The sequence below is a fragment of the Xenopus tropicalis genome, chromosome 9 (assembly GCF_000004195.4).
Source record: "Xenopus tropicalis strain Nigerian chromosome 9, UCB_Xtro_10.0, whole genome shotgun sequence".
NCBI classification, from domain to species: Eukaryota; Metazoa; Chordata; class Amphibia; order Anura; family Pipidae; genus Xenopus; species Xenopus tropicalis.
The window spans coordinates 8,238,084-8,261,921 of NC_030685.2; the positions used below are offsets into that span (position 1 = coordinate 8,238,084).

At 42.8% G+C, this 23,838-nt stretch overlaps 2 protein-coding genes across 2 annotated transcripts; both read left to right on the top strand.

Annotated features, from left to right (window-relative positions):
- The first annotated feature begins 471 nt into the window (after positions 1 to 471).
- On the top strand, positions 472 to 11,257 carry LOC100498441 (drebrin). The gene is made up of 4 exons (XM_002942690.4): positions 472 to 971; positions 3,750 to 3,873; positions 9,157 to 9,230; positions 10,552 to 11,257. Exons 1-4 carry the CDS (start codon positions 653 to 655, stop codon positions 10,983 to 10,985), a joined length of 951 nt encoding a protein of 316 aa, XP_002942736.2. The 5' UTR covers positions 472 to 652; the 3' UTR covers positions 10,986 to 11,257.
- A 4,624-nt stretch (positions 11,258 to 15,881) lies between these two features.
- Positions 15,882 to 21,580, top strand: LOC100485044. The gene is made up of 4 exons (XM_002942691.3): positions 15,882 to 16,666; positions 16,773 to 16,896; positions 18,941 to 19,014; positions 20,819 to 21,580. Exons 1-4 carry the CDS (start codon positions 16,339 to 16,341, stop codon positions 21,175 to 21,177), a joined length of 885 nt encoding a protein of 294 aa, XP_002942737.3. The 5' UTR covers positions 15,882 to 16,338; the 3' UTR covers positions 21,178 to 21,580.
- Positions 21,581 to 23,838: the final 2,258 nt, after the last annotated feature.

Genomic DNA, 23,838 nt, shown 5'->3' on the forward strand with positions numbered 1-23,838 from the left:
TTAATTATAGATGCAAGAGAAGTGACCAATGAGAATGCTGATTCCCAGCACTGTGCCAGGCCCCTTGCTGGTACCTTACATATAGAGATAATGATGTCATTTTCCCGTCATTATATGGCACAGGAATCAGACATGGGGATAAAGGGACAGACTTGTTCAGTGCTGGGAAACTGTGCTTAATGCTCCCAACTCCAATTGCAGGAACAGAGAACAGGGAGCCGGATTTATACAGATCAGCTGGGATTCTCATTGGAGGATTCTTTTGCATTTCAATGCTGCCAATGCGGGCCCTAGAGAGCTGGGAAAGTTTTATTGTGCAATATTGCTTTAAGAATACAACCCTGATGTTGCTGGACTACAGCTCCCAGCATGCCTCACCCTTCATTATATGTTCCATTATTCTGGGATTTGTAGTCCAGCAACAGGTGAGTAACGTTTGGTTGAGCCGCGCTGTGCAGCAGGGTTTACATCCCCTTTAAAAGCATCCAGAGAATACTTTGAGCCTGAGAATGAGCCCAGCAGTAGATGTTACTTTCACTTTCTATGGCTGAAGCATATATACACAGAACGGCTCTTATTTCTTTATTACAGCAGCAGCAGCAGCAGCAGCAGGAAGGCTACGGGAGACACAGCCAAGTTTCTGTATCCAAACATGAACGGAATCCCTGAAATGACAAGTCACATTACGAGCTTCAGCCTTAATGACTGTCCCACAGGCAATCAGGGCTACGACCGGGTCCTCCTCCAGCTCTTTGGGTTTTTGGGACACGGCAAATCGTCCTTCATCAACACCTGCAAGTACGTCTTGGAAGATGGCGAGTACCGGAACTATACAGACTCCAAAAAATCAGAAGGCGGCGACACTAAAACCAGAGTAACGTATCCGCTGACCGACACCCTGACGCTGGTGGACAACCGCGGCTGCTCAAAAATGAATGATTATGAGACAGGAGAGGTTTATGCCCAGCTGGGTAAGTGCAGGACTGGGGGGGGGTAAGAAACCGGGACTGCGGGTTGAGCTGTCAAAAGAGGGACTGTCCTGCGAAAATCGGGCCAGTTGGGAGGTATGGTCTCTAGCCGTTATAGCTGAAATCACACGTTCCTAAGGGAGGGGAAGGGAGTTCTTAGCATTCTGGTGGGAGCAGGAGAGGGGAGGGGGGAGACTGCGCAGAATTACGGATGTTTCTGAGAGAGGAAGTCAGACACTGGAACATCATGTTTACAAAAAAAGAGACAAGAAATCCTTTGTTTCTTTTTATAGAGGACTCAGTGCAGCATTACTGGTGGCCATACACGTGAAGATCCACTCACTTGGTGAGGTTGCCAAGCAAGCGGATCTTCTCCTGATATCCTCACCTACGGGTGGCCCTGGGGCCAAATGATTTAATTATATTGGCGGCAATGGGGCAGTCGGTTTGGGCAGGTTAAAAGATTTGGTCGGATCAGGGACCGCATCGGCTCGTTCATGCGGTCCCCGATCCGACTAAATCTTTTAACCTGCCCGATCGATATATGGCCAATTTCAGGCCAGATATCGGTCGGCCAGGCCCCTCGTACCTGCCCCTTCACGGGCCGATAAGCTGTCGAATCTGTCCAAGGGACCGAAATCAGCAGCTACAATCGGCCCGTGTATGGGGACCTTAAGTCCTTATGGCTGAATTTACGTAGACCTTTCTGATAAAGCTTACTTAGTGTTTACCTTTCCTTCTCCTTTAAAGGAGACATATTGGATAAAGGAAAAACCCTAATCCTGTAGGCCAAGGATCCTCAAAATCCATCTGGCCCCCCAGGGTAATTTACCCGGTCCCCCGCTGCATCCTCACCCTTGGCAGCGGAGAGAGAGGACTCAGTGGAGAGCAGGACGGGGGGGCCGAGAGGGAGGACGGATGGAGCTGGCAGAGAGAGGACTCAGCGGGGAGCGGGATGGGGGAGCCGAGAGGGAGGACGGACGGAGCTGGCAGAGAGAGGACTCAGCAGGGAGCAGGACGGGGGAGCCGAGAGGGAGGACGGACGGAGCGGGAGGAACTGGAAGAGGGAGAACTCAGCGGGGAGCAGGACGGTAGAGCCGAGAGGGAGGACTGACGGAGCTGGCAGAGAGAGGACTCAGCGGGGAGCGGGACAGGGGAGCCGAGAGGGAGGACTGACGGAGCTGGCAGAGAGAGGACTCAGCGGGGAGCGGGACAGGGGAGCCGAGAGGGAGGACGGATGGAGCTGGCAGAGAGAGGACTCAGCGGGGAGTGGGGAGCCGAGAGGGAGGACGGACGGAGCTTGCAGAGAGAGGACTCAGCGGGGAGCAGGACGGGGGAGCCGAGAGGGAGGGAGGACGGACGGAGCGGGAGGAGCTGGAAGAGGGAGAACTCAGTGGGGAGCAGGACGGGGGAGCCGAGAGGGAGGACTGACGGAGCTGGCAGAGAGAGGACTCAGCGGGGAGCAGGATGGGGGAGCCGAGAGGGAGGACGGATGGATCGGGAGGAGCTGGAAGAGGGAGAACTCAGTGGGGAGCAGGATGGGGGAGCCGAGAGGGAGGACGGATGGAGCTGGCAGAGAGAGGACTCAGTGGGGAGCAGGACGGGGGAGCCAAGAGGGAGGATGGACAGAGCTGGCAAAGAGAGGACTGAGCAGGGAGTGGGAGGGGGGTGCTGGGAAGACTGACGGAGTGGGGGGAGCTGGAAGAGAGAGGACTCAGCGGACAGCAGGAGGGAGGATGGATGGATGGAGTGCGGGAGCGGTGGTGGGAGTGGGGAGCTGGGAGCAGGGTCGGACTGGGGGGCTGCTGCCCCAGGGGCCCTGCAGGTGCCCCCACCGGGTGAGTCCCCTAACCCCCCCCAGGGGCCCCCCTCGCAGGGCCCCCCACCCGACATCCTCCCCTGAGTGCACGTAAATTTAATGCGTCAGGGGATGAGCAGTCGGGCAGGGGGAGCGCCGGCATGGGTCGGGTCTGGGTCACCGGGGCCCACTGGGATTTTTCCTGGCTCACTGGAATTTTTGTGGCCCAGTCCGACCCTGACAGGGAGAGGGAGGACGGACAGAGCGGGGTGCTGGAGGAGAGAGGATGCAGCAGGGAGGGGGGAGCTGGAAGAGAGAGAATGCAGGAGTGGCCCGGAATCTGCAGTTGTTGATAGAAGTAGTGGTCGTGTCCTCACAACATTATAAAGGAAGAGAGAGCAAAAGATAGCGTAATAACGTTTATTATAATTAAAAACCTGCGGTAATCACGCGAAATGCGTTGAGCTAGTTGCTGATACAGGCTACTTACAAGAATATAGTGGGAATCAGGTATACTACATTTTTGTAAGTAGCCTGTATTGTGCAGGTTTTTAATTATAATAAAGGTTATTATTTTGTTTTAATACATACTGCACTATATTTTGATATTCTTGTTTTATTTTATGGGCTTTATGGACATGAATAATATACAGTGCTGTTTTCCCTTTGGGCTAAACATTAACCCTATCTGTAACAATGACCCCTTTATTGGAGCTCCCTATAGATCCTCTCAGGTCCCTGTCTGGGTTTCAAATGATGGGTGGGCGTGTCCTAACGGTCCCTGCCAGAAGCACAGTAGGAGGGGGAGAGCCAATCACAGCCCTGCAGTCACACAAGCACAGACAGGCTTTTTAAAGCCCATTCCTTATATATTTAGATGAATACATTTCATTGGCACAATATTGTTTTTCATACAATATAAAAATATGCAGGATAAAGTGTTACTTGTACCTTAACAACTGTATTTCGTGTCCCTCCCCCAGCAAACCTGTTGCCCTTGGATACAGGAGTGGAGTGGAGCAAAGGATTTGAGCTCACACAGAGAATTGTCATGGCCGAGAACTCAGTAAAAGCCTCAGACGTCATCTTCCCCATCTTTGTGTACAGGTGAGGGCGAGGGTCATAATTCAGCAGAACTGGGTTATTTCTGAGCTTATCTAGTTACCCCAGTGTGGGCACTGAAATAAAGCAATTGTGTCATCCTCCTCTCTTAGTTTAATATGCCCTATTGTCTATCAATAAATCTATCTATTTATCATCTATCTATCTATTACATTACATTAACATTTATTTATAAAGCGCCAACATACCCCACAGCGCTGTACAATAAGTGGGTTCCATACATTGGGCATACAGAGTAACATATAAAGCAATCAGTAACCGATACAGGAGGGGAAGAGAGCCCTGCCCAAAAGAGCTTACACTCTACAAGGAGTAACATATAAAGCAATCAGTAACCGATACAAGAGGGGAAGGGAGCCCTGCCCAAAAGAGCTTACACTCTACAAGGAGTAACATATAAAGCAATCAATAACCGATACAGGAGGGGAAGAGAGCCCTGCCCAAAAGAGCTTACACTCTACAAGGAGTAACATATAAAGCAATCAGTAACCGATACAGGAGGGGAAGGGAGCCCTGCCCAAAAGAGCTTATCTATCTATAAATCTATCTATTTATTTATTTATCATCTATCTATCTATAAATCTATCTATTTATTTATCTATCATCTATCTATCTATCTATCTATCTATCTATCTATCTATATCTATCATCTATCATCTATCTATCTGTCTGTCTATCTATCCATCTATCTATCTATCTATCTATCTATCATCTATCTATCTATCTATCTATCTATCTATCTATCTATCATCTATCTATCTGTCTGTCTATCTATCCATCTATCTATCTATCTATCTATCTATCTATCTATCTATCATCTATCTATCTATCTATCATCTATCTATCTGTCTATCTATCTATCTATCAACTACCATCTATTATCTATCTAAAATCTATCTATCTATCTATCTATCATCTATCTATCTATCTATCTATCTATCTATCTATCATCTATCTATCTGTCTGTCTATCCATCTATCTATCTATCTATCTATCATCTATCTATCTATCTATCTATCATCTATCTATCCATCTATCAACTACCATCTATTATCTATCTATAATCTATCTATCTATCTATCTATCTATCTATCATCTATTTATAATATATCTATCATCTATTTATAATCTATCTATAAATCTATCTATTGATCTTCTATCTATAATCTATCTGTCTATCTATCTATCTATCATTTATAATCTATCTACTGTATCTATCATCTATTTATAGTCTATATATATATATCTATAATCTATCTATCTATAATCTATCTATAATCTATCTATCTATCTATCTATATATCTATAATCTATCTATCTATCTATCTTGCTCTATCAAAGCATTCCAAACCCTGCCCAATATCTCAAAGCTCTAAAAACTTTCCCAGATGGTTCCATTGCTGCTCATGGTGGGTAGTGGAACTGCACATTTCCCCCAAACCCTAGAGTTCTACTATGTACCAATACTATCTATTAGAGCTCATTCCCAGCATGTTTATTTTCATATCTTATACCTGCCTATCAGCTGCCCCTGGGACACGCCACCTCCTACTGCACCCAGGTGGCCCTCCTATTGTACCCAGGTGGCCCTCCTTCTGCACCCAGGTGGCCCTCCTATTGTACCCAGGTGGCCCTCCTTCTGCACCCAGGTGGCCCTCCTATTGTACCCAGGTGGCCCTCCTACTGCACCCAGGTGGCCCTCCTATTGTACCCAGGTGGCCCTCCTATTGTACCCAGGTGGCCCTCCTTCTGCACCCAGGTGGCCCTCCTATTGTACCCAGGTGGCCCTCCTTCTGCACCCAGGTGGCCCTCCTATTGTACCCAGGTGGCCCTGTGGCTGCCATGGAACTACAACTGCCTTCAGCCCTGGATGGAAGCCGTACTGCCCTCAGTGTTGTTACACATACTTTATATAGTCATATTAAGCCTAAGTAAAAAAAAAAAAAAAGGTAGGGGACCCCCGTCACGCTGAGAGCTCTAACTGGCAGAGAATAGAAGAACAGATTTCAGTAGGAACTAGAAAGGGAAGTTTGAGAACAAACTTCATGTTGGGTTGAAAAACATGAAGTCACTGAATGGGCTCCGCCCACGTTCTCTGACCTTGGACCACAGTTATACAGTAAAAAGCACTGTGCAAAGTTTGGGGACCCTGGTTTTAATATTGTCTGAATGGCAGCAACTTAAATTTCCCCACTGAAAGTCAACGACATCTGATTGGCGGTTGGTGGCTCCACCCCCTTTTTCTAACCTGGAACTGCAGTTACCCAGTGACTAACTCTGTGAAGTTTAGGGGCCCTAGGATTAATAGTTATAGAACGGCAGCAATTAAAATTTAAACCAATAAAAGTCAATAGGTGAATTGTAATTGGTGGTTCCGCCCACTTTTTCTAACCTTGAGTCAAAGTCACCCAGTGACAAACAGTGGGCACCCTGGCTTAAATAGAGAGTGTGAGAATTACAGCATTTTAAATTTAAACCAATAAAATTTAATGGATGAAATCTGATTGGCTGTTAGTGGCCCCACCTACTTTTCCTATTTTTGAACTGCAGTCCCCCAGTGACCAACTTTGCAAATTTTGGGGACTCAGGCATTCATTGTGAGGCTGACAGCATTTTACACTTCACCATTGAAAGTAAATAGGTGAAATGTTATTGGCTGTTGGTGGCTCCACCCACTTTTTTCTAAATTTGAATGGCAAATACCCAGTGACTAACTCTGGAAACTTTAACAACCCTGGAATTAATATTTAAATAATGGCATCAGTTTAAATATAAACCAATGAAATCTAATGGGTGGAAATGGATTGGCTGTTGGTGGCTCCTCCCACTTGTTTGGGAACCCTGACATAAATAGTGTGAGTAAAGCAACATTTTAAATATAAACAAAAAAAATTCAATAGGTGAAGTCTGATTGGCTGTTGGTGGCTCCACCCACTTTTTAAAACCTAAAAATGCAGTTCCCTAGTGACCCTGGTGTTAATACTGTGAGAATGGCAGCAGGTTGAATTTCCCATTGAAAATCAATAGGTAAAATCTGATTGGCTGTTGTTGGCTCCACCCACTTTTTTTTAACTCTGAACTGCAGTTACCAGGTGACTAGCTCTGCAAAGTTTGGAGACCTTAGTATTAATATTTAAAGAATGGCCGCAGTTTAAATTTTAGATATATCAAGTCTATAGGTGATATCTAATTGGTTGTTGTTGGCCCCACCCACTTTTCTAAACTTGGAACATAGTCACCTAGTGACAAACTGTGCAAAGTTTGGGGACCCTGACATTAAACATGTGAGAATGGCAGCAGTTAAAATTTTCCCACTGAAAACAATGAAAGAAATGTGATTGGCTTTTGGTGGCCCCGCCCACTTTTTCTAACCTTGAGTACAAAGTCACGCAGTGACTGACTGTGCAAAGTTTGCGAACTCTGGCGTCAAACCAATAAAATTCAATAGGTGAAATCTGATTGGCTGTTGGTGGCCCCGCCCACTTTTTCAAAACTAAAACTGCAGTCCTCTAGTGACCAACTGTGAAAAGTTTGGGGACCCTGGTGTTAATACTGTCAGAATGGCAGCAGGTTGAATTTCCCCATTTAGAGTCAATAGGTAAAATCTGATTGGCTGTTGGTGGCTCCACCCACTTACAAAAATACAAAAAACCTTAAATGTGTAGTCACCCAGTGTCTGACTATGCAAAGTTTGGGAAGCCTGGCAACAAACCAATAAAAATCAATAGGTGAAATCTGATTGGTTGTTGGTGGCTCCGCCCACTTTTTAAAACTAAAATTGCAGTCTCCTAGTGACCAACTGTGAAAAGTTTGGGGACCCTGGTATTAATTCTGTGAGAATGGCAGCAGGTTGAATTTCCCCATTGAAAGTCAATAGGTAAACTCTGGTTGGCTGTTGGTGGCTCCGCCCACTTTTTCTTACCTTGAACGACAGCTACCTGGTGCCTCTGCAAAGTTTGGGGACCCCGGCGTTATTACTGTGAGAATGGCAGCAGGTTGGATTTCTGCCAAGTCAAATCTGATTGGCTGTTCACATCTCCACCCACTTTTGGGCATCCAACAATCATCATATTTTCATTCAGGCTGACCCCATGACTGTGTGATTCAAGTTTGGGGAGTGTAGCCTCAAAGCTGTAAGATTGGCAGCAGTTTCAATTTCCCCATAAAAGTCAATGGGTACAATATGATTGGCTGCTGTTGGCCCCTCCCACTTTGCAGATTTTTTTTTTTTTAAAAACCTGAATGCGTTGTCACCCAGTGACTGACTGTGCAAAGTTTGGAAAATCTGGCAACAAACCAATAAAAATCAATAGGTGAAATTTGATTGGCTGTTGGTGGCTCCGCCCACTTTTCAAAACTTAAACTGCAGTCCCCTAGTGACCAAGGGTAAAAAGTTTGGGGACCCCGACGTTATTACTGTGAGACTGGCAGCAGGTTGGATTTCCGCCAAATCAATAGGTAAAATCTGATTGGCTGTTCACAGCTCCGCCCACTTTTGGGCATCCAGCAATCATCATATTTTCATTCAGGCTGAGCCCATGACTGTGTGATTCAAGTTTGGGGAGTGTAGCCTCAAAGCTGTAAGATTGGCAGCAGTTTCAATTTCCCGATTAAAGTCAATGATTAAAATTTGATTGGCTGTTGCTGGCCCCTCCCACTTTGGGGTCATCCAACAAATGTTGCTGCTTCATTCGGGGTGACCCCATGATTATGTTATGCAAGTTTGGGGGGTGTAGCATCAAAGCTGTAAGTGTGGCAGCAGTTTGAAAATCTTCCCTGTCAAAGTCAATAGGAAAATTGGGGGGTTCGGAGCGGCGCCACAGAAAGACGGGGGGCCGGATCGCTTAGAAAAGCACAAGCAGCCTGCTCCGCTATAGGGTGAAGATGTGTGGGGAGTTTGGGTGTTGTACCCCTAAAACTGTAGGAGGAGCAGAGTTTAGAAAATGGGGGGCGCTAAGAAGAAGAAGAAGAAGAAGAAGAAGCGGAAGAAGAAGCTAAAGTCGAAGAACAGTATGTTGGGGTCTTCAACCCAACATAATTACATTTATATATAGCTTTACATGTATTTCATATATTCAGTGAGGGTACAGTACATTGGCTGCTTAGAATGGGGTATTTTCAGCCAATCAGATGCCTTGGCAGAGTCAGGTTGAGTATAAGGAGCCGGATCCCCCCGGGGCTGCAGTTGGGAGACTGGGACAGAGCCCATAGGATTCCATTTCACTAACCTTTACTCAACAATTTTCTGCTTACCCATTGCCTTTCTAGTGTGAAGACAGGACTGCAACCACCGGACGTGCCAGAGATCAAAAAGCTGCTAGAATTTGCTAGAGACGTTACAGGTACATTTCTCAACTTTAAAGGGACACTGTCATTGGTCAATTCATTTACATTAATTATTGTGTTTTTAATCAGTAGAAGTCTCATTGGTGAATTTTCTTGCATCTATAATTATGTTTTTTGGCAACTTCTATAGCAAAACTAGGGGGCGCCGTGGGGCAGTATCATGGCTGGGTTTACATCCCCTTTAATGAATCCTATCATCTATGGTGAAGGCTACAAAGGGCCCTATACTTGTTACCTCTATTGCATTCGCTGTTACTGGCTGATTACAGCCTCATGATGTCAGAGGGATGCTGGGAGTTGTAGTTTAAAACAGCTGGAGGGCTGCTAGATGCAGAACCGTATAACAACCTCTATGCCAACACTAAACCCAGAATGCCTTGGCAATGGCACCGTGCCCCTTAAGGTACCAGCAAGATGCCTGACACAGTGCTGGGAATCAGCATTCTCATTGGTCACTTCTCTTGCATCTATAATTAAGTTTTCAGTCAGTAGAATTCTCATTGCTGAATTGGTTTCCATGTTTACTTACGTTATTCAGCAACTTCTATAGAGAACTAGGGGGCGCAGTGGGGCAGCTTTACGTGCAAGATTTTGCGGTGATATAAAGCTTGCCTTAAAAGGGTTGTTCACCTTTAGTTAACTGTTAGTACAATGTAGATAGTAATATTCTGAGGCAATATGCAGTTGGTCTTTATTTTTTATTAATTGTAGTTTATTAGTTATTTCATTTTCAGGTTAGCAGCTCTCCAGTTTGGAGTTTCAGCAGCTATTTGGTTGCTAGGGTCCAAGTTACCTTAGCAACCAGGGAGTGGTTTGGATGAGTATATGGTATATAAATAGGAGAGGGGCTGAACAGAAAAGAAAGTTACAAAAAGTAACAATAACAATAAAACTGGAGCCTCACTGAGCAATAGTTTTTGGCTGCCGGGGTCAGTGACCCCCATTTGGAAGCTGCAAATAAGCAGAAGAAGAAGACAAATAATTAAAAAAACTATAACAAATAAATAATAAAGACCAGTTGAAAAGTTGCTTAGAATTGGCCATTCTATAACATACTAAAAGTTAAAAAGTTGAACCGCCCCTTTAATAACAGCGTCCACAAAATGGCGCCGGCCTGCTTGCTGTGCGTGTGTATTTCCAAGACTGAAGGAAATAAGATTTATATGATTTATGCTCTGTAAGTGACTTGCTTGACAAACACAATAGAAAAGAATTTAGAAGTATTTCTAAGGGTGACGGGTTCCCTTTAACTACCAGGATTAATAATTACCATGATTAGAGATATAATGTCACGTTTTACACATCTGCTCCTCACAGAAATATTTCCCGTCGTCGTCCTCACCCACAAGACTCAAGGGATTGTGACGGATATGGAGAGAACCTTTAGGAACATGGGAGTGGAGAGGATTTTTTCACTTGAAAATTTCACCCCTGAAGACCACGTAAGGACACGAGGGAGGCACGAGGACATCCTGCGGTTCTTCTGCGAAGTCATTAAAGATGTTCTGTTCCGCCTAGAGAGAATGGGGGATCCGGTCAGGAAAAGTAAGGAGCGAAAGGTAAAGGTGCTCCGCTTTGTATCTGACAGAGAACTGAGAATGAGAGAGGAGGAGAAGGAGAGAGAACATAGAGAGAAAGAGGAGGCGATTAGGAAAGAAAATAGAGAGAGAGAGAGAGAGAGAGAGAGAGAGAGAGCGGAGGAGCGAAGAAGGAACGAACGCGGCTGGTTTGGTAGACTGTTTAATTTGTGAATGCTCGTAAAGGAGAAATATCATATAAAAATTATTAATGTACCAGCGAATTATACTCTTCTAAATATAGAAGGAATGTGCTAAAAAAAGTTGTAATTTGAACTGATTTATTGAGAAATACCCCCCAAACCCCACTAGTCCCGCCCATCTGTTCCACTTCCTGCTGCCTCCTTCCCCAGGCTGTGCAGGGGGGGCCGGCAGCACTGTAGGATAGGAACCAATCAGCAGCTAGGCTGACCTGATAGGGAACTGAAGCCTGTCCTTGCTTGTGTGACTGCAGGGCTGTGATTGGCTACTCCCCCTCCTACTGTGCTTCTGGCAGGGACCGTTAGGACACGCCCACCCCTCATATGAAACCCAGACAGGGACCTGAGAGGATCTATAGGGAGCTCCAATAAAGGGGCCATTGTTACATATAGGGTTAATGTTTAGCCCAAAGGGAAACCAGCACCGTATATTATTCATAATTACCTACAGGGTTAAGGTTTGTTTTTGTTTATCCAATATGTCTCCTTTATTACCTACCAGGATGTGATGGTAACATTCAGCGTACAATTATTCATGTGTTTATAAAGATGCAGCAGAATCACCTTTGATATAAACGTTTTTTAGTAAAAAGAAAATGGTGGCGGCCCCCGTTGCACCGCAGTCCAACATTGCTTGTGTGTTTTTGCACCTGTATAATTAAGATACCTGCATAATATTATGAATAAATGATGTATCAACGTTATTTGTTGGAGTGCTTTGATTCTGTTTGGAAAAAGATACATAAATAAAGCGGAAAATAATTTGGATAAAGTCCAAATTCTTTTTTTTTTAATAAAAACATCCATAACTGTAATATACTTATTTAATAATCTCAGCATTGTATCATGCCTACCTGCCTCTGTTCCACAATGACTGCCCCATAGGAAATCAAGGGTCGAACCAGGAGCTTTTCCAACTTTTTGGATTTTTAGGGCTCTTTCATCAACACCTGCAAGTGCATCTTCAATGATGGAATATGCAAGGTCTCCCATCCGCTGACCAGAACACTGACCCCGGTGGATCACAGCAGAAAAAGATGGCCAAGAAGAAAAAAATGTGAACCCTTTTCTATGTAATAATAAAACAGTACCTGTACTTGATCCCAACTAAGATATAATTACCCCTTATTGGGGCAGAACAGCCCTATTGGGTTTATTTAATGGTTAAATGATTCCCTTTTCTCTGTAATAATAAAACAGTACCTGTACTTGATCCCAACTAAGATATAATTACCCCTTATTGGGGGCAGAACAGCCCTATTGGGTTTATTTAATGGTTAAATGATTCCCTTTTCTCTGTAATAATAAAACAGTACCTGTACTTGATCCCAACTAAGATATAATTACCCCTTATTGGGGCAGAACAGCCCTATTGGGTTTATTTAATGGTTAAATGATTCCCTTTTCTCTGTAATAATAAAACAGTACCTGTACTTGATCCCAACTAAGATATAATTACCCCTTATTGGGGCAGAACAGCCCTATTGGGTTTATTTCATGGTTAAATGATTCCCTTTTCTCTGTAATAATAAAACAGTACCTGTACTTGATCCCAACTAAGATATAATTACCCCTTATTGGGGGCAGAACAGCCCTATTGGGTTATTTAATGGTTAAATGATTCCCTTTTCTCTGTAATAATAAAACAGTACCTGTACTTGATCCCAACTAAGATATAATTACCCCTTATTGGGGCAGAACAGCCCTATTGGGTTTATTTCATGGTTAAATGATTCCCTTTTCTCTGTAATAATAAAACAGTACCTGTACTTGATCCCAACTAAGATATAATTACCCCTTATTGGGGCAGAACAGCCCTATTGGGTTTATTTCATGGTTAAATGATTCCCTTTTCTCTGTAATAATAAAACAGTACCTGTACTTGATCCCAACTAAGATATAATTACCCCTTATTGGGGCAGAACAGCCCTATTGGGTTTATTTCATGGTTAAATGATTCCCTTTTCTCTGTAATAATAAAACAGTACCTGTACTTGATCCCAACTAAGATATAATTACCCCTTATTGGGGCAGAACAGCCCTATTGGGTTTATTTAATGGTTAAATGATTCCATTTTCTCTGTAATAATAAAACAGTACCTGTACTTGATCCCAAGTAAGATACTAAGATGTGTTACTGAAGTTTATCAGAGCACAGGTCACATGGCTGTGGCACCCTGGGAAATGAAGAATATGGCTAGCCCCATGGGAAAAACAGATTACAATGCAGGATTCTGCTGGAGAAGCTCTATTAACTGATGGGTTTTCAAAAAAAAAAACATGTTTTCCCATGACAGTATTTCTTTAAGGCCTTAGGGCACAGCTGCCATCAGGGACCAGACGAAAATAGGTCCTGGGCTACCACAAAAGGCATGGGGCTTGTAATAAAAAGGGGCAGGTTTGGGTGGAATGGGGCAGGGCTTGGTGTCTCAGCAGTGTGCACATGTGGATTTAAAGGGCCCTATAATTCTTTATTGCAGTCCTGCCTCAGCTAGTCAACTACAGTCAACTAAATCTCTACCCAGGAGAGACATTCACATTACGCATTTCGCTTTTTTAAAGGGACTGCATCGCTTTTTCCAGATCTTCATCTTTAAAGTTCAAATTGCTAGAAATCTTCCAAGACTTAATTGACAATATTACACAAAACTAACTGCCAGTTTGATATTGACATGTCAGCCAGCTCCTCTGCTCTACGTGCCCGAGATCTTTAATCATGAAACTACCTGTTTGCTTTGCCTTTTGTTTCTCTGAGTACAGAATACCAGCCTTTCATTTCTTTGCATGAGAAGAGTTTTGAGAGGAAACAGAAACCTAAATCGGTAGCAGGCAGGTGTGACGCCTAAAAACAGGATCTGAAATAAAAGTAAAAAACATGGGTTTGAGGTGCACAAATATTGGGGGGCACTGGGACATCATAAGAATAATTCTTAGCAACCTGTAAAGTCAGGAGTTCTGAAATCTTGGGTATAAACAGGGCTATCATTGGGGGGTACTGCAGTCAGGAGCCCTATAGCAAAGGGGGACCCAGAGATCAAAAGGTGGCCCGTGAAAGGGGTAAGGCTTGCAATGAGTGGGTGGGGTTTAGTGGACCATGCGTGACATTTTCCACTTGATTGACTTGTGGCCAGCTGGATTAGTTGTACCGTATATACAAGGTAGTAAGTTGAGAAAAACTCAACCTGCACCAACCCTAACCCTCTCCCAATCCAAACACTAAATGACCCGGTTTCTCTACTCTATTTATAGACCTGCACGCGCCCTGCCGACGGTGTAAAAAAAGGGGTGTAGCATAGACTACTGTATCCTGCTACTAACTCCCATCTTTCCCCCCTACAGTCTGTATTAAACACTGCTGCCAGAATTCTCCTCTGCTCATCATAGCGAGTTCAGGCCCTTCCCCTGCTAAAGTCCTTATCGTGGCTTCCTATTAAACAAATAACTCACAAACTCCTTCTTTTAGGGCAGTGACACATGGTAAGATTAGTCGCCCCTGAGATAAATTTTCGCTACCACGGGCAACTAATCTCCCCGATATGCCATCCCACCAGCAAGAATGTAAATCGCCAGTGGGATGGCATATGCATCGCTTTGGTTTCCCGAAGTCTCCCAAAGTTTCCTTGCGAGGCAACTTCGGGAAACCAAAGTGACGCCTATGCCATCCCACTGACAACAAAGATTTATTATGGGCGAATAATCTCCCCATGTGTCACTGCCCTTAAACTTCAAAGCCCTTCAATCCTCTGCGCCTCACTCCATCCCTTCTCTTGTGTCTCCATATGTTCCTGGCCGACTATTCCGCTCCTCAAAGGGCAACCGCTTAGTTTTAGTATCACAATAGCCTTGGATATTCTGCTTTTTCTAGAAATCATCCAAGCCCCTCTCATAGGCATTAACAGAATAAAGATAAATAAAGATAAACATACCTACATACTCATCATTTTGAATAAGTCTACTAACTCCGGAAAAACTCTGGAGTTAGGACAACTCCTAATGACTTCTACACGAACTCACCAGTTTTTAAATTTGAGTAGTTTGAGAAGTTATTTTGTTTAATGTCCAATGATATCCCTTGATAATCAGGCCACCCTGAGTATAGTATTACCCACCTACTTTGCTATAGGCTGGGAAAAAGATGGACACAAGTCAAGTTTTGCAGTTTAGGGTGAACTGGCTATTTTGCGTAAATGACTTACTCATTACGTTTAAACAAAAATAACTTACAAACTCCTTCTCTTAGGGCAGCGACACACGGTAAGATTAGATAAATCTTCGCTACCATGGACGACTAATCTCCCCGATATGCCATCCCACCGGTAAGAATGTAAATCTCCAGTGGGATGGAATATGCATCGCTTCGGTTTCCCAAAGTCTCGGGAAAACTTGCGAGGCAACTTCGGGAAACCAAAGCGACTCTTACGCCATCCCACCCATTAACCTTCAAAGCCCTTCATTCCTCTGTGCTCCATCCCTTCTCTTGTGTCTCCATACGTTCCTGGCCGACTCCTCCGTTCCTCTCAAAGCAACCGCTTGGTTTCAGTATCACAATAGCCTTGTATATTCTGCTTTTTCAAGAAATCATCCAAGCCCCTCTTATAGGCATTAACTGAATAAAGATAAATAAATATATACATACCTACATACTCATCATTTTGAATAAATCTACTAACTCCAGAAGAACTCCAGTTGAAAAAATCTCTTGAATTTTGCGAGGACAACTCCTACTGACTTCTACATGAACTCACCAGTTTTTAATTTTGTGTTTTTTGAGCTCAAGTTCATCTAGAAAACTCGAGTTTTGGAAACCCTAAATCAAATTAGTAAATTTTAGCTACAAGAAAAAATCCAGTTTGAATCTTAATGAATCAGCCCTATGTTCTGATGCTGTGGTTGAGATATAGCAGGATGGTAGGAGAGTGTTTCCCTGGCCAACCTTGTAGACCTAAAAGAGATGAGGGCTAAGAAGTTATTTTGTATAATGTGAATTGATATCCCTTGGTATCAGGCCACTCTGAGTATAGTATTACCCAACTACTTTACTATAGGCTGGGAAAAAGATGGCCACAAGTCTAAAAGAATTGCAGTTAAGGGTGAACTGGTTATCATAGGTTTGCATAGGTGTGACCCGTAAATGTCTTACTCATTGCATTTGAATTGTGTTGCTTTAGCTGAGTTCTGTTTCAGGAAAATTCTTTTGAGAATGAAAACTGGGTGTATCTTACTTTCACTTTCTAATCCTAAAGCAAACTGTGTAAGCAACTGGCTTTGTGTATTTTATTTCATTCCCTCCCGTCACGGCATCAGGCAGGCTTCAGGAAACTCTTCAAATGTCCAACATGGAAGAAATCTATGAAATAACGAATGATATTAAAAGCTTCAGCCTTAATGACTGCCCTGAAGGCAACCAGGGCTACGATCGCGTCCACCTCCAGCTCTTTGGGTTTTTAGGACATGGAAAATCCTCCTTCATCAACACCTGCAAGTACGTCTTGGATGATGGGGAGTACAAGGTCTACGCAGATGTCTCCAAGACACAAGGTGGGAACACAACAGCCAGAATAACGTATCCGCTGACCGACACCCTGACCCTGGTGGACAACCGCGGCTGCTCCAAGTTGGATGATTATGAAACAGGAGAGGTTTTTGCTCAGCTGGGTAAGTGCAGGGGAACTGGGGTTGCTTTTTATGTTTCTCGGTGACAATGGCACAATGTAACGTCGCAACGTCGTTTTTTTTTGTTTTTTGTTTTTATTTTTCATAGCAAATTTGTTACCTGTGGATAAAGAAGTGGAGTGGAGCAGAGAGTTTGGGCTCACTGAAAGAATTGTCAGGGCTGAAAGATTAGTAAAATCATCAGACTTCATCTTCCCAATCTTTGTGTACAGGTGAGAGCGATATTTCAGCAAAACTGGGTCATTCGGAAGCTTCTTTTCTGTAGAATCTTTAGTTGGGGCACGTTTACTAAAATTCTTTTTTTTCTGACCTTCAGACTCGACATGGTATAAATTAGAAGTAAACTCGATCATTGTTGTATTTATAAAATGTCACAATAATGCTGTTATGGGTCGTACACAAATTTTGAGTTTACATTCGAAAATCACGAATTTTTCAAGCGAAAGTACTGGAGAATTCCTGTTTAAGCTCATGTTTGTTTCCATGAATCCTCTTTATTTTTCCCATACAGGAATTGCTCCAGCAGCCATTTTAGGAGAACTGGCGCTCATTCTTGGAAAACAATAATGTGTTTAAGTTTCACTTGAAACTGGGTGAAATAGAAAACAGTGATGGGATTAACTTCCCCTTGAAACTGGGTGAAATATAAAACAGTGATGGGATTGATTTTCCTTAAAACTGGGTGAAATAGAAAATAATGATGCGATTATCTTCCCCTTGAAACTGGGTGAAATAGAAAACAGTGATGGGATTGATTTTCCTTGAAACTGGGTGAAACAGAAAACAATGATGGGATTATCTTCCCCTTGAAACTGGGTGAAATAGAAAACAGTGATGGGATTGATTTTCCTTAAAACTGGGTGAAATAGAAAATAATGATGCGATTATCTTCCCCTTGAAACTGGGTGAAATAGAAAACAGTGATGGGATTGATTTTCCTTGAAACTGGGTGAAATAGAAAATAATGATGCGATTATCTTCCCCTTGAAACTGGGTGAAATAGAAAATAATGATGCAATTATCTTCCCCTTGAAACTGGGTGAAATAGAAAACAGTGATGGGATTGATTTTCCTTGAAACTGGGTGAAATAGAAAATAATGATGCGATTATCTTCCCCTTGAAACTGGGTGAAATAGAAAACAGTGATGTGATTAACTTCTCCTTGAAACTGGGTGAAATAGAAAACAGTGATGGGATTAACTTCCCCTTGAAACTGGGTGAAATAGAAAACAGTGCTGTGATTAACTTCCCCTTGAAACTGGGTGAAATAGAAAACATTGATGTGATTAACTTCCCCTTGAAACTGGGTGAAATATAAAACAGTGATGGGATTAACTTCCCCTTGAAACTGGGTGAAATAGAAAACAGTGATGGGATTGATTTTCCTTGAAACTGGGTGAAATAGAAAACAGTGATGGGATTGATTTTCCTTGAAACTGGGTGAAATAGAAAACAATGATGGGATTAACTTCCCCTTGAAAGTGTGTGAAATAGAAAACAGTGATGGGGTTAATTTCCCCTTGAAAATGTGTGAAATAGAAAATTTGATGGAATTAATTTCTCCTCCTTAAGACTCAAAGGAAGAAACAATATTGGAAAAACTGAGTACTGGTAAAAACCCATTTGTAAATCTTGAAAATATCTAGAAGTAAAAAAAAATTTACTTTTTTTCAAAACTGTTTAGTAAATGTGCCCCATTAATTTAAATACGCCATTTCTTCTCTTCTAGATGAATACGTAACCAACAGACAGTTTATATTATGTTAAGTGGCCTATTAAAGAATCTCCCCAAACTGGAATATATATATCAGTAAATATTGCCTTTTTCCATCCTTTTCTTTGAGCCGCCATTTTGTGCTGGGCTGTGTGCTCCCTCAGAGATCAGCTGACAGGAAGTGATGCAGCTGTAACTGTAACAGGAAGTAGTGTGGGAGCAAAAGGCAGAACTCTGCCCATTCATTGGCTGATGGGGCCTAGCATGTATGTGTGCCTTGGCTTGTTTGTGTGCACTGTGACTCCTATGATCCCAGGGGGCGGCCCTTAGTACTTAAAATGGCAGTTTCCTATTTAGGATTACCCAATGGCACATACTGCTAAAAAAGTATATTTTTCTGAAAATGGTTTATTTAGATGAAGCAGGGTTTCTAATTTCCATTTAAAAGTTTAAAACTGGGCATAATTCGGAGCAAAGTGCTTATTACTCTATTATCATATCACTGACATTTACTGACATCTATTTCCTATTAACTTTCCAGTGTGAAAAAAGGCCTGCAACCGCAGGAGGTACCGGCCATCAAACAAATGCTCGAATTTGCTAGAGATGTAACAGGTAATTTAGTCTAAAGGGACAGACTTGTTCAGTGCTGGGAAACTGTGCTTAATGCTCCCAACTCCAATTGCAGGAACAGAGAACAGGGAGCCAGATTTATACAGATCAGCTGGGATTCTCATTGGAGGATTCTTTTGCATTTCAATGCTGCCAATGCGGGCCCTAGAGAGCTGGGAAAGTTTTATTGTGCAATATTGCTTTAAGAATACAGCCCTGATGTTGCTGGACTACAGCTCCCAGCATGCCTCACCCTTCATTATATGTTACATTATTCTGGGATTTGTAGTCCAGCAACAGCTGAGTAACGTTTGGTTGAGCCGCGCTGTGCAGCAGGGTTTATATCTCTTTTAAAAGTAAAGTTTGTATGGAGGTGCACAAATCCCATACTTAACAATATCACCGATATGGGTACTCCGCTTGGAACCATAGGATTGAATGCCAAAAAACAATAACCTTTAGTGAACTACTACCCTTGTTAAAGGTGCCACACACACCAATGTGGGGGTGCTCTACAATGGCTGCCAATGAGTCTGTCCACTGCATTCGATGTATGGTGAGCAACTAAGTTGATGGACCACAAGTCAAAGTTTCAAGGTTAAACTCACATTGCCGTCCTGTTTATTATTAATAGACTGACATCTACCTTCTTGGCATCGCCAGGTTTTAAATATTGTTTGATTAGCCTTGAAATGCGTCCAGAACTTTGTTCTTTTCTATTTTAGTACAGTTATTATGAACTTTAATGTGTTTGTAGCTCCCTCAGTTGTTAGTTTTGGAGATGTCTTCCCTGAATAGTTTTTTTTTTAAAACCCATCAGTTAATAGAGCTTCTCCAGCAGAATCCTGCATTGTAATCTGTTTTTCCCATGGGGCTAGCCATATTCTTCATTTCCCAGGGTACCACAACCATGTGACCTGTGCTCTGATAAACTTCACTCACACTTTACTGCTGTGCTGCAAGTTGAAGTGATATCCCCCCCCTCCCCCCCAGCAGCCGATCAGCAGAACAATGGGAAGGGAGCAAGATAGCAGCTCCCAGTAGGTATCAGAATAGCACTCAATAGCAAGAAATCCAAGTCTGGCTTGGGACTCCTCCAGTTACATGGGAGTAGGAGAAACAATAGGTTAGCTGAAAGCAGTTCTAATGTGTAGCTCTGGCTCCTTCTGAAAGCTCAGACTCAGGCACACTTTACTGCTGTGCTGCAAGTTGGAGTGATATCCCCCCTCACCCCCAGCAGCCAATCAGCAGAACAATGGGAAGGGAGCAAGATAGCAGCTCCCAGTAGGTATCAGAATAGCACTCAATAGTAAGAAATCCAAGTCCAGCTTGGGACTCCTCCAGTTACATGGGAGTAGGAGAAACAATAGGTTAGCTGAAAGCAGTTCTAATGTGTAGCGCTGGCTGAAAGCTCAGACTCAGGCACAAGGCACTGAGATGGCGCCTACACACCAATATTACAGCTACAAATACATTTGTTGGTTCAAGAATAAAATGTTAAATGGCAGAGCGAAATAATTGCTGTGTATCAGTGTCATTTAGCAATAAAAAGTGCCCCATAAATATCATGACAGTATCCCTTTAAAAAACCAATGTTTTGTCAGGAGACTATCTTTCCAAGAATAATGTAATGTAAGAATGAATTATTAGTAAAAAGGTCTATGGTGGGTTTTTTTACAGAAATATCTGGCAAAAAAATTCACTATAGAAGAACTTATTTCAGATACAAACAAATTTACTACTAAAAAGTCTAATAATTACACAAATGATGACTCTATGACAAGTTTGATACATTTGCTCCTCACAGAAATATTTCCCGTCGTTGTCCTCACCCATAAGACTCAAGGAGATGTGAATGGAATAGAGAGAACCTTTAAGAACATGGGAGTGGAGTGGCTTTTTTCACTTGAAAATTTCACCCCTGAAGACCACTTAAAGACACGAGGAAGACACTGGGGTGTCCTGGGGTTCTTTTGTGAGGTAATTAAAGATCTTCAGTTCCGCCTGGAGCGACTGGGGGATCCGGATGATCGAAGGGAGCAACGGAAGCTAAAGGTTCTCCGATTCATATCTGATAGAGAAGTGAGAATGAAACAGGAAGAAATGGAAAGACTACATAGAACTACAATAATACCCAATCAACAGCCTTCCTGCACTTTAATTTAAACATTATTAAAGGGTAAGGTTGCCACCTTTTTATTGGTCAGCAGGGGGGAGGAAACAAAAGGGGTGGGGCGGTGATGTAGGAGGGGCGGGGATAAAAGGTGTGGGGATATGGCGTCACATTACGAGGAGGATGGGGGAAGAAGAAAAAGGAAGGGTAAGTGGGGGTGGGTTCATAAAATAATGCATAATTAGATACTTTATGTAAAAATTGTGAAAATATCACACTGTGAAGGAGAAATAAGCCGAAGTAAATGGGAACAAATCCATGCAAATCTATGAAACGTGCAAAAACAGTTACCGTAATCTTCAAAAAAATGGGGAGAAATTGACTTTTGATATCATATTGGTATCATCTGTACCTGATTTAAAGTGATACTAACACTAATAAAATACTGCTTAAAACCAGAATGTGCATTGAAAGTTCCTTATTGGTCGTGTTGATTGATTTTCGCTAATACGGATGCTTTTGTAAGTACAGGTATTGGACCACTTATTCGGAAACCCATTATCCAGAAAGTTCCGAATTACGGAAGACTCCCATCTCCCATAGACTCCATTTTAATTAAATAATTCACATTTTCAAAAAGGATTCCCTTTTTCTCTGTAATAACAAAACAGGACCTGTACTTGATCCCAACTAAGATATAATTACCCCTTATTGGGGCAGAACAGCCCTATTGGGTTTATTTAATGGTTAAATGATTCCCTTTTCTCTGTAATAATAAAACAGTACCTGTACTTGATCCCAACTAAGATATAATTACCCCTTATTGGGGCAGAACAGCCCTATTGGGTTTATTTCATGGTTAAATGATTCCCTTTTCTCTGTAATAATAAAACAGTACCTGTACTTGATCCCAACTAAGATATAATTACCCCTTATTGGGGGCAGAACAGCCCTATTGGGTTTATTTAATGGTTAAATGATTCCCTTTTCTCTGTAATAATAAAACAGTACCTGTACTTGATCCCAACTAAGATATAATTACCCCTTATTGGGGGCAGAACAGCCCTATTGGGTTTATTTAATGGTTAAATGATTCCCTTTTCTCTGTAATAATAAAACAGTACCTGTACTTGATCCCAACTAAGATATAATTACCCCTTATTGGGGGCAGAACAGCCCTATTGGGTTTATTTCATGGTTAAATGATTCCCTTTTCTCTGTGTTACTGAAGTTTATCAGAGCACAGGTCACATGGCTGTGGCACCCTGGGAAATAAAGAATATGGCTAGCCCCATGGGAAAAACAGATTACAATGCAGGATTCTGCTGGAGAAGCTCTATTAACTGATGGGTTTTCAAAAAACATGGTTTCCCATGACAGTATTCCTTTAAGGCTTAGGGCAGAGCTGCCATCAGGGCCCAGACGAAAATAGGTCCTGGGCTACCACAAAAGGCATGGGGCTTGTAATAAAAAGGGGCAGGTTTGGGTGGAATGGGGCAGGGCTTGGTGTCTCAGCAGTGTGCACATGTGGATTTAAAGGGCCCTATAATTCTTTATTGCAGTCCTGCCTCAGGTAGTCAACTACAGTCAACTAAATCTCTACCCAGGAGAGATATTCACATTACGCATTTCGCTTTTTTAAAGGGACTGCATCGCTTTTTCCAGATCTTCATCTTTAAAGTTCAAATTGCTAGAAATCTTCCAAGAAATAATTGACAATATTACACAAAACTAACTGCCAGTTTGATATCGACATGTCAGCCAGCTCCTCTGCTCTACGTGCCCGAGATCTTAAATCATTAAACTACCTGTTTGCTTTGCCTTTTGTTTCTCTGAGTACAGAATACCAGCCTTTCATTTCTTTGCATGAGAAGAGTTTTGAGAGGAACAGAAAACTAAATCGGTAGCAGGCAGGTGTGACGCCTAAAAACAGGATCTGAAATAAAAGTAAAAAACATGGGTTTGAGGTGCACAAATATTGGGGGGCACTGGGACATCATAAGAATAATTCTTAGCAACCTGTAAAGTCAGGAGTTCTGAAATCTTGGGTATAAACAGGGCTATCATTGGGGGGTACTGCAGTCAGGAGCCCTATAGCAAAGGGGGACCCAGAGATCAAAAGGTGGCCCGTGAAAGGGGTAAGGCTTGCAATGAGTGGGTGGGGTTTAGAGGATCATGGGTGACGTTTTCCACTTGATTGACTTGTGGCCAGCTGGATTAGTTGTACCATACATACAAGGTAGTAAGTTGAGAAAAACTCAACCTGCACCAACCCTAACCCGCTCCCAATCCAAACACTAAATGACCCGTTTTCTCTACTATATTTATAGACCTGCACGCGCCCTGCCGACGGTGTAAAAAAAGGGGTGTAGCGTAGACTACTGTAACCTGCTACTAACTCCCATCTTTCCCCCCTACAGTCTATATTAAACACTGCTGCCAGAATTCTCCTCTGCTCATCATAGCGAGTTCAGGCCCTTCCACTGCTAAAGTCCTTATCATAGCTTCCTATGAAACAAAAACAACTTACAAACTCCTTCTCTTAGTGCAGCGACACATGGTAAGATTAGTTGCCCCTGAGATAAATCTTTGATACCATGGGCGACTAATTTCCCCGATATGCCATCCCACCAGCAAGAATGTAAATCGGGAAAACTTGCGAGGCAACTTCGGGAAACCAAAGCCACTCTTATGCCATCCCACCCATTAACCTT